Source organism: Lampris incognitus, chromosome 13 (genome assembly GCF_029633865.1).
Source record: "Lampris incognitus isolate fLamInc1 chromosome 13, fLamInc1.hap2, whole genome shotgun sequence".
Lineage (NCBI taxonomy): Eukaryota > Metazoa > Chordata > Actinopteri > Lampriformes > Lampridae > Lampris > Lampris incognitus.
In genome coordinates this window covers 49,202,884-49,217,696 of record NC_079223.1, presented here as the reverse complement: position 1 = coordinate 49,217,696, position 14,813 = coordinate 49,202,884, and the positions used below count along the sequence as shown (strand labels likewise).

Here is a 14,813-nt window from a genome sequence, read left to right as displayed (position 1 = left end):
TAATCAGTCGAAACTTGTCTGCCATGGCTTTGTCTTTCAGCTGTATTGATTACAAATGAGGTGATTGGTGTGTGTGTGTGTGTGTGTGTGTGCGTGTGTGCGCGTGTGAAATGCTTTAAAAAAGCATTGCTTAATTTTTCACCTAAAATAGCTCACAAACCGTGCAGCTGTAGTTAGGTTACTTATACCCCCCCCCCCTCTCTCTCTCTCTGTCTCGCGCTCTCGCTCGCGCTCTCCCTCTCTCTCGCTCGCGCTCTCCCTCTCCCTGCAGGAGAACAGGAGAAGCAGTTTCACGGAAGGTGGGTTTTCTTCTCGCCGAGTCCCTGCAGGACCACCGTCATGGGGCTGATAGACGCGCTCCGGCAGTCCCAGCTGCTGGTGTGGCTGAGAGAGGAGCGACAGTCCAGGAAACTGATCCTCTTCATCGTCTTCGTCGCCTTGCTCCTGGACAACATGCTGCTCACTGTAGTCGGTAGGAGAAAGTGCTCTTCACACCTGTCAGGGATCCTTAAGCTGAGCTAAATAACGGTGTCCTTTTTAATTAGATGCAATTAATTGTGTGTCTGTTGTGTGTGTGTGTGTGTGTGTGTGTGGTTCACTCTGCCAAACGACTAACCTAAATAAACTTGAGCAGTAATCCCAGGGGGACGCCTGTAGAATTAGAATTAAGATGAAATATTGGCTTATTTTGGGCGATCTTCACCTTAAATTGAGCTGAAAGTGGCCTGCTGTGTTGCCTCCTGATTTGCATAAACCTGATTTTGCTCTGGGGGGGATTTCTGTGCACAGACATGAAAATGCACCTTCCCCCCCCCTTCATTCACTTACACAAATTAGGGTTATCAGCAAATGAGCCTCCTCATGCAGGATGCCGAACACGTGCCATACAGGAAAACGCGTTGGGGGGGGGGGGCCGGGGGGTCGCCTTGTTGAACAGCCTTCTTCTCTCCAGTGATAGCCACTACATTGGCAGTGCTGACAGTCTGGAGACACAACTGGATTAAAATGTAAAACAATTACACAAGCTCACTGCCAGTACAAACCAGTTCAGACCAGGACCGAGTGCATCTAAGCCAACCAAACTTACTTCGCCGAGCTGTGATGACGAATACATTCACTCACACACTGGCCCCGTGTTGTGGGAACGTCTTCGTTATCACGGCTGTTTGGGTTACTTTAGTTACTTTGTTTCTGTTGTTGTTGTTGTGTTATTGTTGTTTTTGTCTGTAGTGTTCTTGATCCGTTTTTCTTTTATGTATTTACGTTTTCTTCAGTGTAAAGTGTGTTGAAATGCACTGAAATTAACTTGATTTGACTTCTTGCTCCTTAAGGCACATATTCCAACGTCACCCCCGCCATCACGGACCCAAACCAGACCCAACCTAGACCAAAACCTGACAGAACCAGACCAAAACCTGACCAAAACCTGACCAGACCAAACCAGACAAAACGAGACCAAAACCAGACCAAACCAGACCAAAACCAGACCAAAGCAGACCAAAACGTAAGGTGCACACGTGTCTTTGACAGACGCACAAATGGGCTCTGGTGGAGGACTGAGCGGACGTCTCTGCAGCACCTGTATCATTAAGGAAGGTCTCCATGCACCAGAACTGTCCGAGTTTGTTACTCTAATAATCCTCCGTCTCTAAGATACGTGGCCGGGATTTCATTTTATGAACTTAATCCATGAATGAACGAATGAACGAATGAACGTGATCCACTCCTGCTTTGCTTTGCAGTGACCCAGTATCTTCTGGCATTTCAGCAGAGCCGGTTCACTTGGGCCAAATGAGCAGTACTAGAGGTTGTATGTTTTCACAGTTCCTGTCCTCCTCCTTTCCTCTGTGTGCATGTCAGTGCCCATCATTCCCAGCTACCTGTACGCCATAGATGAGGCGTCCACCCCTGTGGTGAAGAACATCACACCCTCGCCGCACGACCGCCCCACCAGGACCTTTCACAGCATCGTGTCTCTGTACGACAACACCGTTCGGGTGACCGGTGGGAACGCCACGGCCTGGTCCGCGGATCAGAGTCTCCTGCCCACCACTGGTACGCCGGCCCCGCAGGCCGCCGGCAACTCCTCTGACTGCCCCAAGTCAAACGGCAAGCTGCTCAATGAGAACGTCAAGGTGGGACTGCTGTTTGCTTCCAAAGCCACCGTGCAGCTCATCACCAACCCCTTCATCGGCCCACTCACCAACAAGTGAGTTCTGTTACCCTAGTCGAGTGCTGTGTGTGTGTGTGTGTGTGTGTGTGTGTGTGTGTGTGTGTTAATTCTAAGGGGTTCCATTTTCTGTGAACTGGTTTTATTGGAACTGGGCAAGGGAGGTGAACTAGAGTTGATTTTCAACTACAACCGCCCCTTAAAGCCAAGTCTATCATGTCTATCTTCAACTCTATCTTCAACTTTATCATCTCTATCTTCAACTCTATCTTCTCTGTCTTCACCTCTATCATCTCTATCTTCACCTCTATCATCTCTATCTTCAACTTCATCTTCTCTGTCTTCATCTTTATCTTCTCTATCTTCCTTATACCCAACTCTATCATCTCTATCTTCCTTATACCCAACTCTATCTTCACCTCTATCATCTCTATCTTCACCTCTATCATCTCTATCTTCACCTCTATCATCTCTATCTTCACCTCTATCATCTCTATCTTCCTTATACCCAACTCTACCTTCAACTCTATCTTCTCTATCTTCACCTCTATCATCTCTATCTTCCTTATACCCAACTCTATCTTCAACTCTATCTTCTCTGTCTTCACCTCTATCATCTCTATCTTCACCTCTATCTTCCTTATACCCAACTCTATCATCTCTATCTTCACCTCTATCTTCCTTATACCCAACTCTATCTTCTCTATCTTCAACTCTATCATCTCTATCTTCACCTCTATCATCTCTATCTTCAACTTCGTCTTCTCTGTCTTCATCTTTATCTTCTCTATCTTCCTTATACCCAACTCTATCTTATCTATCTTCCTTATACCCAACTCTATCTTCTCTATCTTCCTTATACCCAACTCTATCTTCCTTATACCCAACTCTATCATCTCTATCTTCCTTATACCCAACTCTATCTTCTCTATCTTCCTTATACCCAACTCTATCTTCTCTATCTTCCTTATACCCAACTCTATCATCTCTATCTTCCTTATACCCAACTCTATCATCTCTTTCTTCAACTTCATCTTCTCTTTCTTCAACTCTATCTTCTCTATCTTCCTTATACCCAACTCTATCTTCTCTATCTTTCTTATACCCAACTCTATCATCTCTATCTTCTCTATCTTCACCTCTATCATCTCTATCTTCAACTTCATCTTCTCTGTCTTCAACTCTATCTTCTCTAGCTTCTCTATCTTCAGCTCTATCGACTATCTTCATCTTTATCTTTTCTATCTTCAATGCTGTCTTCTCTATCTTCAGCTCTATCTTCATCTTTATCTTTTCTATCTTCATCTTTATCTTCACCTCTATCATCTCTATCTTCAGCTCTATCGACTCTATCTTTATCTTTTCTATCTTCTCTATCTTCAACTCTATCATCTCTATCTTCAACTTCATCTTCTCTGTCTTCATCTTTATCTTCTCTATCTTCCTTATACCCAACTCTGTCTTCTCTATCTTCACCTCTATCATCTCTATCTTCAACTTCATCTTCTCTGTCTTCAACTCTATCTTCTCTCTTCCTTATACCCAACTCTATCTTCTCTAGCTTCATCTTTATCTTCTCTATCATCTCTGTCTTCCTTATACCCAACTCTATCATCTCTATCTTCAACTTCATCTTCTCTGTCTTCAACGCTGTCTTCTCTATCTTCAACTCTATCTTCATCTTTATCTTCTCTATCATCTCTATCTTCGTTATACCCAACTCTATCATCTCTATCTTCTGGCACTGCAATCAATCCGGCCATTGTCAAGAGGTGTATGTGTGTCTGCGTTTTTATGCTTATGTTTGCACCTGTACACTCTTTGTGTGTGTGTGTGTTCCCATAAGTATATGAATATTCTATGCTCCATACATGTTTCAGTTGTCTATTTGCATTTGTCACTGTGTATGTCTGAGCACGCACATGTGTGTGTTTTCCATGAATACATGTGTGTGTCTCATGAGCCACAAGTTGTCTGATTTACATATTTGTGCATATCGTAGGGCGTGTCTGCTGTATGACAGGGCTGCATGACAACAAGTGCAGTAATCAGAACGTCTGTCACTGTATGTGTTGGGTCAACTCTGCTGGAAACTCCCTTGCCTACCAACACGAGGATCGCTGGTTCGAATCCCTGCGTTACCTTCGGCTTGGTCGGGCGTCCCTACAGACACAATTGGCCATGTCTGCGGGTGGGAAGCCGGATGTGTGCATGTGTCCTGGTCACTGCACTAGCGCCTCCTCTGGTCGGTCAGAGCGCCTGTTCTGGGTGGGGGGGGGGATAGTGTGATCCTCCCATACGCTACGTCCCCCTGGGGGAACTCCTCACTGTCAGGTGAAAAGAAGCGGCTGGTGACTCCACATGTATGGGAGGAGGCGTGTGGTAGTCTGCAGCCCTCCCCGGATCGGCTGAGGGGGTGGAGCCAGGGCGGCTCAGAGGAGTGGGGTAATTGGCCGGATATAATTGGGGAGAAGAAAGGGGGGAAAATCCAAAAAGAGAAACTCTGCTGGAAACACGGGTCACTGCGACAAGCATGAGGGCATTGGGCGGATGTTTAATGTGAACATGTTTCATCAAAGTTTAAGACTCCTTAACAGCCCTTAACTCGTCAAACAGCGAGGACGTGGTACACACCAGTCTGCCTGTGGTTCTGACAGCCTGGCACCACTGATTATGCTGGGTAAATGGCATTAATCCTCAAGTGGAGAGGGGGAAGATGGAGCGAGCATGTGTCAGTGATGACAGGTTGACTCTGAGGTCAGAGAAGCTTCGGGTAGCCCACGGCGGTGGTCATGATTCACGGTCCCCCTCGTGTTCAGAGAGCCAGTCAAAGGTCAATGCACAATAACATTTAAGCTGTTATGTGAAGGAACATCTGCAACAGATGGGAAGGAGCAGTGACAGACTCCTCCAGATGTGGAAGACACATCCACTGCTGCATGGACCGTGGTAACCATGATGGTCTGGTGTGGTTTTGTGTGTGGTAACCATGATGGTCTGGTGTGGTTTTGTGTGTGGTAACAATGATGGTCTAGTGTGGTTTTGTGTGTGGTAACCATGATGGTCTGGTGTGGTTCTGTGTGGTAACCATGATGGTCTGGTCTGTTTTTGTGTGTGGTAACCATGACGGTCTAGTGTGGTTTTGTGTGTGGTAACCATGATGGTCTGGTGTGGTCTTGTGTGTGGTAACCATGATGGTCTGGAGTGGTCTTGTGTGTAGTAACCATGATGGTCTAGTGTGGTTTTCTGTGTGGTAACCATGATGGTCTGGTCTGGTTTTGTGTGTGGTAACCATGATGGTCTGGTCTGGTTTTGTGTGTGGTAACCATGATGGTCTGGTCTGGTTTTGTGTGTGGTAACCATGATGGTCTGGTGTGGTTTTGCGTGGTAACCATGATGGTCTGGTCTGGTTCTGTGTGGTCACCATGATGATCTGGTGTGGTTTTGTGTGGTAACCATGATGGTCTGCTGTGGTTTTATGTGGTAACCAAGATGGTCTGGTCTGGTTTTGTGTGTGGTAACCATGATGGTCTGGGGTGGTTTGTGTGGTAACCATGATGGTCTGCTGTGGTTTTATGTGGTAACCATGATGGTCTGGTCTGGTTTTGTGTGTGGTAACCATGATGGTCTGGGGTGGTTTGTGTGGTAACCATGATGGTCTGGTGTGGTTTTGTGTGTAGTAACCATGATGGTCTGGTGTGGTTTTGTGTGTAGTAACCATGATGGTCTGGTGTGGTTGCGTGTGGTAACCATGATGGTCTGGTGTGGTTTTGTGTGGTAACCATGATGGTCTGGTGTGGTAACCATGATGGTTTGGTGTGGTTTTGTGTGGTAACCATGATGGTCTGGTGTGGTTCTGTGTGGTAACCATGATGGTGTGGTGTGGTTTTGTGTGTGGTAACCATGATGGTCTGGTGTGGTTTTGTGTGGTACTCATGATGGTCTGGAGTGGTTTTGTGTGGTAACCATGATGGTCTGGTGTGGTCTTGTGTGTGGTAACCATGATGGTCTGGGGTGGTTTTGTGTGTGGTAACCATGATGGTTTTGTGTGGTAACCATGATGGTCTGGTGTGGTTTTGTGTGGTAACCATGATGGTCTGGTGTGGTCTTGTGTGTGGTAACCATGTTGGTCTGGTGTGGTTTTGTGTGTGGTACTCATGATGGTCTGGGGTGGTTTTGTGTGGTAACCATGATGGTCTGGTGTGGTCTTGTGTGTGGTAACCATGATGGTCTGGGGTGGTTTTGTGTGTGGTAACCATGATGGTTTTGTGTGGTAACCATGATGGTTTGGTGTGGTTTTGTGTGGTAACCATGATGGTCTGGTGTGGTCTTGTGTGTGGTAACCATGATGGTCTGGGGTGGTTTTGTGTGGTAACCGCGATGGTCTGGTGTGGTTTGTGTGTGGTACTCGTGATGGTCTGGTGTGGTTTGTGTGTGGTAACCGTGATGGTCTGGTGTGGTTTGTGTGTGGTACTCATGATGGTCTGGTGTGGTTTTGTGTGTGGTACTCATGATGGTCTGGGGTGGTTTTGTGTGGTAACCGTGATGGTCTGGTGTGGTTTGTGTGTGGTACTCATGATGGTCTGGTGTGGTCTTGTGTGTGGTAACCGTGATGGTCTGGTGTGGTTTGTGTGTGGTACTCATGATGGTCTGGGGTGGTTTTGTGTGGTAACCATGATGGTCTGGTGTGGTTTTGTGTGTGGTAACCATGATGGTCTGGTGTGGTTTTGTGTGTGGTAACCATGATGGTCTGGTGTGGTTTGTGTGTGGTACTCATGATGGTCTGGGGTGGTTTTGTGTGGTAACCATGATGGTCTGGTGTGGTCTTGTGTGTGGTAACCATGATGGTCTGGTGTGGTTTTGTGTGGTAACCATGATGGTCTGGTGTGGTTTTGTGTGGTAACCATGATGGTCTGGTGTGGTCTTGTGTGTGGTAACCATGATGGTCGGGTGTGGTTTTGTATGGTAACCATGATGGTCTGGTGTGGTTTTATCTGGTAACCATGATGGTCTGGTCTGGTTTTGTGTGTGGTAACCATGATGGTATAGGGTGGTTTGTGTGGTAACCATGATGGTCTGGTCTGGTTTTGTGTGTGGTAACCATGATGGTCTGGTGTGGTTGCGTGTGGTAACCATGATGGTCTGGTGTGGTTTTATGTGGTAACCATGATGGTCTGGTTTTGTGTGTGGTAACCATGATGGTCTGTTCTGGTTTTGTGTGTGGTAACCATGATGGTCTGGTGTGGTTTTGTGTGTGGTAACCATGATGGTCTGGTGTGGTTTTATGTGGTAACCATGATGGTCAGGGGTGGTTTTGTGTGTGGTAACCATGATGGTTTTGTGTGGTAACCATGATGGTCTGGTGTGGTTTTGTGTGGTAACCATGATGGTCTGGTGTGGTCTTGTGTGTGGTAACCATGATGGTCTGGTGTGGTTTTGTGTGTGGTAACCATGATGGTTTTGTGTGGTAACCATGATGGTCTGGTGTGGTTTTGTGTGTGGTACTCATGATGGTCTGGGGTAGTTTTGTGTGGTAACCGTGATGGTCTGCTGTGGTCTTGTGTGTGGTAACCATGATGGTCTGGGGTGGTTTTGTGTGGTAACCATGATGGTCTGGTGTGGTCTTGTGTGTGGTAACCGTGATGGTCTGGTGTGGTTTTGTGTGTGGTAACCGTGATGGTCTGGTGTGGTTTTGTGTGTGGTAACCGTGATGGTCTGGTGTGGTCTTGTGTGTGGTAACCATGATGGTCTGGTGTGGTTTTGTGTGTGGTAACCATGATGGTTTTGTGTGGTAACCATGATGGTCTGGTGTGGTTTTGTGTGTGGTACTCATGATGGTCTGGGGTGGTTTTGTGTGGTAACCGTGATGGTCTGGTGTGGTCTTGTGTGTGGTAACCATGATGGTCTGGTGTGGGTTTGTGTGTGGTACTCATGATGGTCTGGGGTGGTTTTGTGTGGAAACCATGATGGTCTGGTGTGGTCTTGTGTGTGGTAACCATGATGGTCTGGTGTGGTCTTGTGTGTGGTAACCATGATGGTCTGGTGTGGTCTTTTGTGTGTGGTACTCATGATGGTCTGGGGTGGTTTTGTGTGTGGTAACCATGATGGTCTGGTGTGGTTTTGTGTGTGGTACTCATGATGGTCTGGGGTGGTTTTGTGTGTGGTAACCATGATGGTCTGGGGTGGTTTTGTGAGTGGTAACCATGATGGTTTTGTGTGGTAACCATGATGGTCTGGTGTGGTTTTGTTTGGTAACCATGATGGACTGGTGTGGTCTTGTGTGTGGTAACCATGATGGTCTGGTGTGGTTTTGTGTGTGGTACTCATGATGGTCTGGGGTGGTTTTGTGTGGTAACCGTGATGGTCTGGTGTGGTCTTGTGTGTGGCAACCATGATGGTCTGGTCTCGTTTTGTGTGGTAACCATGATGGTCTGGTGTGGTTTTGTGTGTGGTAACCATGATGGTCTGCTGTGGTTTTGTGTGTGGTAACCATGATGGTCTGCTGTGGTTTTGTGTGTGGTAACCATGATGGTGTGGTGTGGTTTTGTGTGTGGTAACCATGATGGTCTGGTGTGGTCTTGTGTGTGGTAACCGTGATGGTCTGGTGTGGTCTTGTGTGTGGTAACCGTGATGGTCTGGTCTGGTTTTGTGTGTGGTAACCATGATGGTTGTGTGTGGTAACCATGATGATCTGGTGTGGTTTTGTGTGTGGTACTCATGATGGTCTGGGGTGGTTTTGTGTGGTAACCGTGATGGTCTGCTGTGGTCTTGTGTGTGGTAACCATGATGGTCTGGTGTGGTTTTGTGTGTGGTAACCATGATGGTCTGGGGTGGTTTTGTGTGGTAACCATGATGGTCTGGTGTGGTCTTGTGTGTGGTAACCATGATGGTTTTGTGTGGTAACCATGTTGGTCTGGTGTGGTTTTGTGTGTGGTACTCATGATGGTCTGGGGTGGTTTTGTGTGTTAACCGTGATGGTCTGGTGTGGTCTTGTGTTTGGTAACCATGATGGTCTGGTGTGGTTTTTTGTGTGGTACTCATGATGGTCTGGGGTGGTTTTGTGTGGTAACCATGATGGTCTGGTGTGGTCTTGTGTGTGGTAACCATGATGGTCTGGTGTGGTCTTGTGTGTGGTAACCATGATGGTCTGGTGTGGTCTTTTGTGTGTGGTACTCATGATGGTCTGGGGTGGTTTTGTGTGTGGTAACCATGATGGTCTGGTGTGGTTTTGTGTGTGGTACTCATGATGGTCTGGCGTGGTTTTGTGGGTGGTAACCATGATGGTCTGGGGTGGTTTTGTGAGTGGTAACCATGATGGTTTTGTGTGGTAACCATGATGGTCTGGTGTGGTTTTGTTTGGTAACCATGATGGTCTGGTGTGGTTTTGTGTGTGGTACTCATGATGGTCTGGGGTGGTTTTGTGTGGTAACCGTGATGGTCTGGTGTGGTCTTGTGTGTGGCAACCATGATGGTCTGGTCTCGTTTTGTGTGGTAACCATGATGGTCTGATGTGGTTTTGTGTGTGGTAACCATGATGGTCTGGTGTGGTTTTGTGTGTGGTAACCATGATGGTCTGGTGTGGTTTTGTTGGTAACCATGATGGTCTGGTGTGGTTTTGTGTGTGGTAACCGTGATGGTCTGGTGTGGTTTTGTGTGTGGTAACCGTGATGGTCTGGTCTGGTTTTGTGTGTGGTAACCGTGATGGTCTGGTCTGGTTTTGTGTGTGGTAACCGTGATGGTCTGGTGTGGTTTTTTGTGTGGTAACCGTGATGGTCTGGTGTGGTTTTGTGTGTGGTAACCGTGATGGTCTGGTGTGGTTTTGTGTGTGGTAACCGCGATGGTCTGGTGTGGTTTTGTGTGTGGTAACCGCGATGGTCTGGTGTGGTTTTGTGTGTGGTAACCGTGATGGTCTGGTGTGGTTTTGTGTGGTAACCGTGATGGTGTGGTGTGGTTTTGTGTGGTAACCGTGATGGTCTGGTGTGGTTTTGTATGGTAACCGTGATGGTCTGGTGTGGTTTTGTGTGGTAACCGTGATGGTCTGGTGTGGTTTTGTGTGGTAACCGTGATGGTCTGGTGTGGTTTTGTGCGTGGTAACCGTGATGGTCTGGTGTGGTTGTGTGTGGTAACCATGATGGTCTGGTGTGGTTTTGTGTGGTAACCATGATGGTCTGGTGTGGTTTTGTGTGTGGTAACCATGATGGTCTGGTGTGGTTTTGTGCGTGGTAACCATGATGGTCTGGTGTGGTTGTGTGTGGTAACCATGATGGTCTGGTGTGGTTTTGTGTGGTAACCATGATGGTCTGGTGTGGTTTTGTGTTGTAGGTAACCATGATGGTCTGGTCTGGTTTTGTGTGTGGTAACCATGATAGTCTGGTCTGGTTTTGTGTGTGGTAACCATGATGTTCGGGTCTGGTTTTGTGTGTGGTAACCATGATGGTCTGGTCTGGTTTTGTGCGTGGTAACCATGATGGTCTGGTCTGGTTTTGTGTGTGGTAACCATGATGGTCTAGTCTGGTTTTGTGTGTGGTAACAATGATGGTCTGGTCTGGTTTTGTGTGGTAACCATGATGGTCTAGTGTGGTTTTGTGTGTGGTAACCATGATGGTCTGGTGTGGTTTTGTGTGTGGTAACCATGATGGTCTGGGGTGGTTTTGTGCGGTAACCATGATGGTCTGGTGTGGTTTTGTGTGTGGTAACCATGATGGTCTGGGGTGTTCTTGTGTGTGGTAACCACGATGGTCTGGTCTGGTTTTGTGTGTGGTAACCATGATGGTCTGGGGTGTTCTTGTGTGTGGTCACCATGATGGTCTGGTCTGGTTTTGTGTGGTAACCATGATGGTCTGGTGGTTTTGTGTGTGGTAACCATGATGGTCTGGTGGTTTTGTGTTTGGTAACCATGATGGTCTGGTTTGGTTTTGTGTGTGGTAACCATGATGGTCTAGTGTGGTTTTTTGTGTGGTAACCATGATGGTCTAGTGTGGTTTTTTGTGTGGTAACCATGATGGTCTGGTGTGGTTTTGTGTGTGGTAACCATGATGGTGTGGTGTGGTTTTGTGTGGTAACCATGATGGTCTGTTGTGGTTTTGTGTGTGGTAACCATGATGGTCTGTTGTGGTTTTGTGTGTGGTAACCATGATGGTCTGGGGTGGTTTTGTGCGGTAAAAATGATGGTCTGGTGTGGTTTTGTGTGTGGTAACCATGATGGTCTGGGGTTTTCTTGTGTGTGGTAACCATGATGGTCTGGGGTGGTCTTGTGTGTGGTAACCATGATGGTCCGGTCTGGTTTTGTATGTGGTAATCATGATGGTCCGGTCTGGTTTTGTGTGTGGTAACCATGATTGTCTGGGGTTGTTTTGTGTGGTAACCATGATGGTCTGGGGTGGTTTTGTGTGGTAACCATGATGGTCCGGTCTGGTTTTGTCTGTGGTAACCATGATGGTCTGGTCTGGTTTTGTGTGTGGTAACCATGATGGTCTGGGGTGGTTTTGTGTGGTAACCGTGTTGGCCTGGTGTGGTTTTGTGTGTGGTAACCATGATGGTCTGGTCTGGTTTTGTGTGTGGTAACCATGATGGTCTGGTCTCGTTTTGTGTGTGGTAACCATGATGGTCTGGGTTGGTTTTGTGTGGTAAGCATGATGGTCTGAGGTGGTTTTGTGTGGTAACCATGATGGTCTGGTGTGGTCTTGTGTGTGGTAACCATGATGGTCTGCTGTGGATTTCTGTGTGGTAACCATGATGGTCTGGTGTGGTTTTGTGTGGTAACCATGATGGTCTGGTGTGGTCTTGTGTGTGGTAACCATGATGGTCTGGTCTGGTTTTGTGTGTGGTAACCATGATGGTCTGGTCTGGTTTTGTGTGTGGTAACCATGATGGTCTGGGGTGGTTTTGTGTGGTAACCATGTTGGCCTGGTGTGGTTTTGTGTGTGGTAACCATGATGGTCTGGTCTGGTTTTGTATGTGGTAACCATGATGGTCTGGTCTCGTTTTGTGTGTGGTAACCATGATGGTCTGGGTTGGTTTTGTGTGGTAACCATGATGGTCTGGGGTGGTTTTGTGTGGTAACCATGATGGTCCGGTCTGGTTTTGTCTGTGGTAACCATGATGGTCTGGTCTGGTTTTGTGTGTGGTAACCATGATGGTCTGGGGTGGTTTTGTGTGGTAACCATGTTGGCCTGGTGTGGTTTTGTGTGTGGTAACCATGATGGTCTGGTCTGGTTTTGTGTGTGGTAACCATGATGGTCTGGTCTCGTTTTGTGTGTGGTAACCATGATGGTCTGGGTTGGTTTTGTGTGGTAAGCATGATGGTCTGGGGTGGTTTTGTGTGGTAACCATGATGGTCTGGTGTGGTTTTGTGTATGGTAACCATGACGGTCTGGTGTGGTTTTGTGTATGGTAACCATGATGGTCTGGGGTGGTTTTGTATGGTAGCCATGATGGTCTGGTGTGGTTTTGAGTGTGGTAACCATGATGGTCTGGTGTGGTTTTGTGTGTGGTAACCATGATGGTCTGGTGTGGTTTTGTGTGTGGTAACCATGATGGTCTGGTGTGGTTTTGTGTGTGGTAGCCATGATGGTCTGGTGTGGTTTTGTGTGTGGTAGCCATGATGGTCTAGTGTGGTTTTGTGTGTGGTAACCATGATGGTCTGTTGTGGTTTTGTGTGTGGTAACCATGATGGTCTGGTCTGGTTTTGTGTGTGGTAACCATGATGGTCTGGGGTGGTTTTGTGTGGTAACCGTGATGGTCTGGTGTGGTTTTGTGTGTGGTAACCATGATGGTCTGTTGTGGTTTTGTGTGTGGTAAACATGATGGTCTGGTGTGGTTGTGTGTGGTAACAATGATGGTCTGGTCTGGTTTTGTGTGTGGTAACCATGATGGTCTGGTGTGGTTCTGTGTGGTAACCATGATGGTCTGGTCTGGTTTTGTGTGTGGTAGCCATGATGGTCTGGTGTGGTTTTGTGTGTGGTAACCATGATGGTCTGGTTTTGTGTGTGGTAACCATGATGGTCTGGTCTGGTTTTGTGTGTGGTAACCATGATGGTCTGGTCTGGTTTTGTGTGTGGTAACCATGATCGTCTGTTGTGGTTTTGTGTGTGGTAACCATGATGGTCTGGTGTGGTTGTGTGTGGTAACCATGATGGTATGGTGTGGTAACCATGATGGTCTGGGGTGGTTTTGTGTGTGGTAACCATGATGGTCTGGTGTGGTTTTGTGTGTGGTAACCATGATGGTCTGGTGTGGTTTTGTGTGTGGTAACCATGATGGTCTGGGGTGGTTTTGTGTGTGGTAACCATGATGGTCTGTTGTGGTCTTGTGTGTGGTAACCATGATGGTGTGGTCTGGTTTTGTGTGTGGTAACCATGATGGTCTGGTGTGGTTTTGTGTGTGGTAACCATGATGGTCTGGTGTGGTCTTGTGTGGTGTTGTGTGTGGTAACCGTGATGGTCTGGTGTGGTCTTGTGTGTGGTAACCATGTTGGTCTGGTGTGGTTTTGTGTGGTAACCATGTTGGTCTGGTGTGGTTTTGTGTGGTAACCATGTTGGGCTGGTGTGGTTTTGTGTGTGGTAACCGTGATGGTCTGGTGTGGTTTTGTGTGTGGTAACCATGTTGGTCTGGTGTGGTTTTGTGTGTGGTAACCATGATGGTCTGGGGTGGTTTTGTGTGGTAACCATGATTGTCTGGGGTGGTTTTGTGTGGTAACCATGATGGTCTGGGATGGTTTTGTGTGGTAACCATGATGGTCTATTGAGGTTTTGTGTGGTAACCATGATGGTCTGGGGTGGTTTTGTGTGGTAACCATGATGGTCTGGTGTGGTATTGTGTGTGGTAACCATGATGGTCTAGTGTGGTTTTATGTGGTAACCATGATGGTCTGGTGGGGTCTTGTGTGTGGTAACCATGATGGTCTGGTCTGGTCTTGTGTGTGGTAACCATGATGGTCTGGTGTGCTCTTGTGTGTGGTAACCATGATGGTCTGGTGTGGTTTTGTGTTTGGTAACCATGATGGTCTGGTCTCGTTTTGTGTGTGGTAACCATGATGGTCTAGTGTGGTTTTATGTGGTAACCATGATGGTCTGGTGTGGTCTTGTGTGGTAACCATGATGGTCTGGGGTGGTTTTGTGTGGTAACCATGATGGTCCGGTCTGGTTTTGTCTGTGGTAACCATGATGGTCTGGTCTGGTTTTGTGTGTGGTAACCATGATGGTCTGGGGTGGTTTTGTGTGGTAACCATGTTGGCCTGGTGTGGTTTTGTGTGTGGTAACCATGATGGTCTGGTCTGGTTTTGTGTGTGGTAACCATGATGGTCTGGTCTCGTTTTGTGTGTGGTAACCATGATGGTCTGGGTTGGTTTTGTGTGGTAAGCATGATGGTCTGGGGTGGTTTTGTGTGGTAACCATGATGGTCTGGTGTGGTTTTGTGTATGGTAACCATGACGGTCTGGTGTGGTTTTGTGTATGGTAACCATGATGGTCTGGGGTGGTTTTGTGTGGTAGCCATGATGGTCTGGTGTGGTTTTGAGTGTGGTAACCATGATGGTCTGGTGTGGTTTTGTGTGTGGTAACCATGATGGTCTGGTGTGGTTTTGTGTGTGGTAACCATGATGGTCTGGTGTGGTTTTGTGTGTGGTAGCCATGATGGTCTAGTG

The 14,813-nt window shown here is 47.3% G+C and overlaps 1 protein-coding gene across 1 annotated transcript in view; it reads left to right on the top strand.

Moving 5' to 3' along the window:
* The first annotated feature begins 339 nt into the window (after positions 1-339).
* The window catches only part of slc18a2 (solute carrier family 18 member 2), a 130,779-nt gene continuing 116,305 nt past the window's right edge, over positions 340-14,813 (top strand). The window contains exons 1-2 of the mRNA XM_056292198.1: positions 340-472; positions 1,861-2,209. Coding sequence (XP_056148173.1) covers positions 340-472; positions 1,861-2,209 — 482 coding nt within the window. The remainder of the gene's footprint in view (positions 473-1,860; positions 2,210-14,813) is intronic.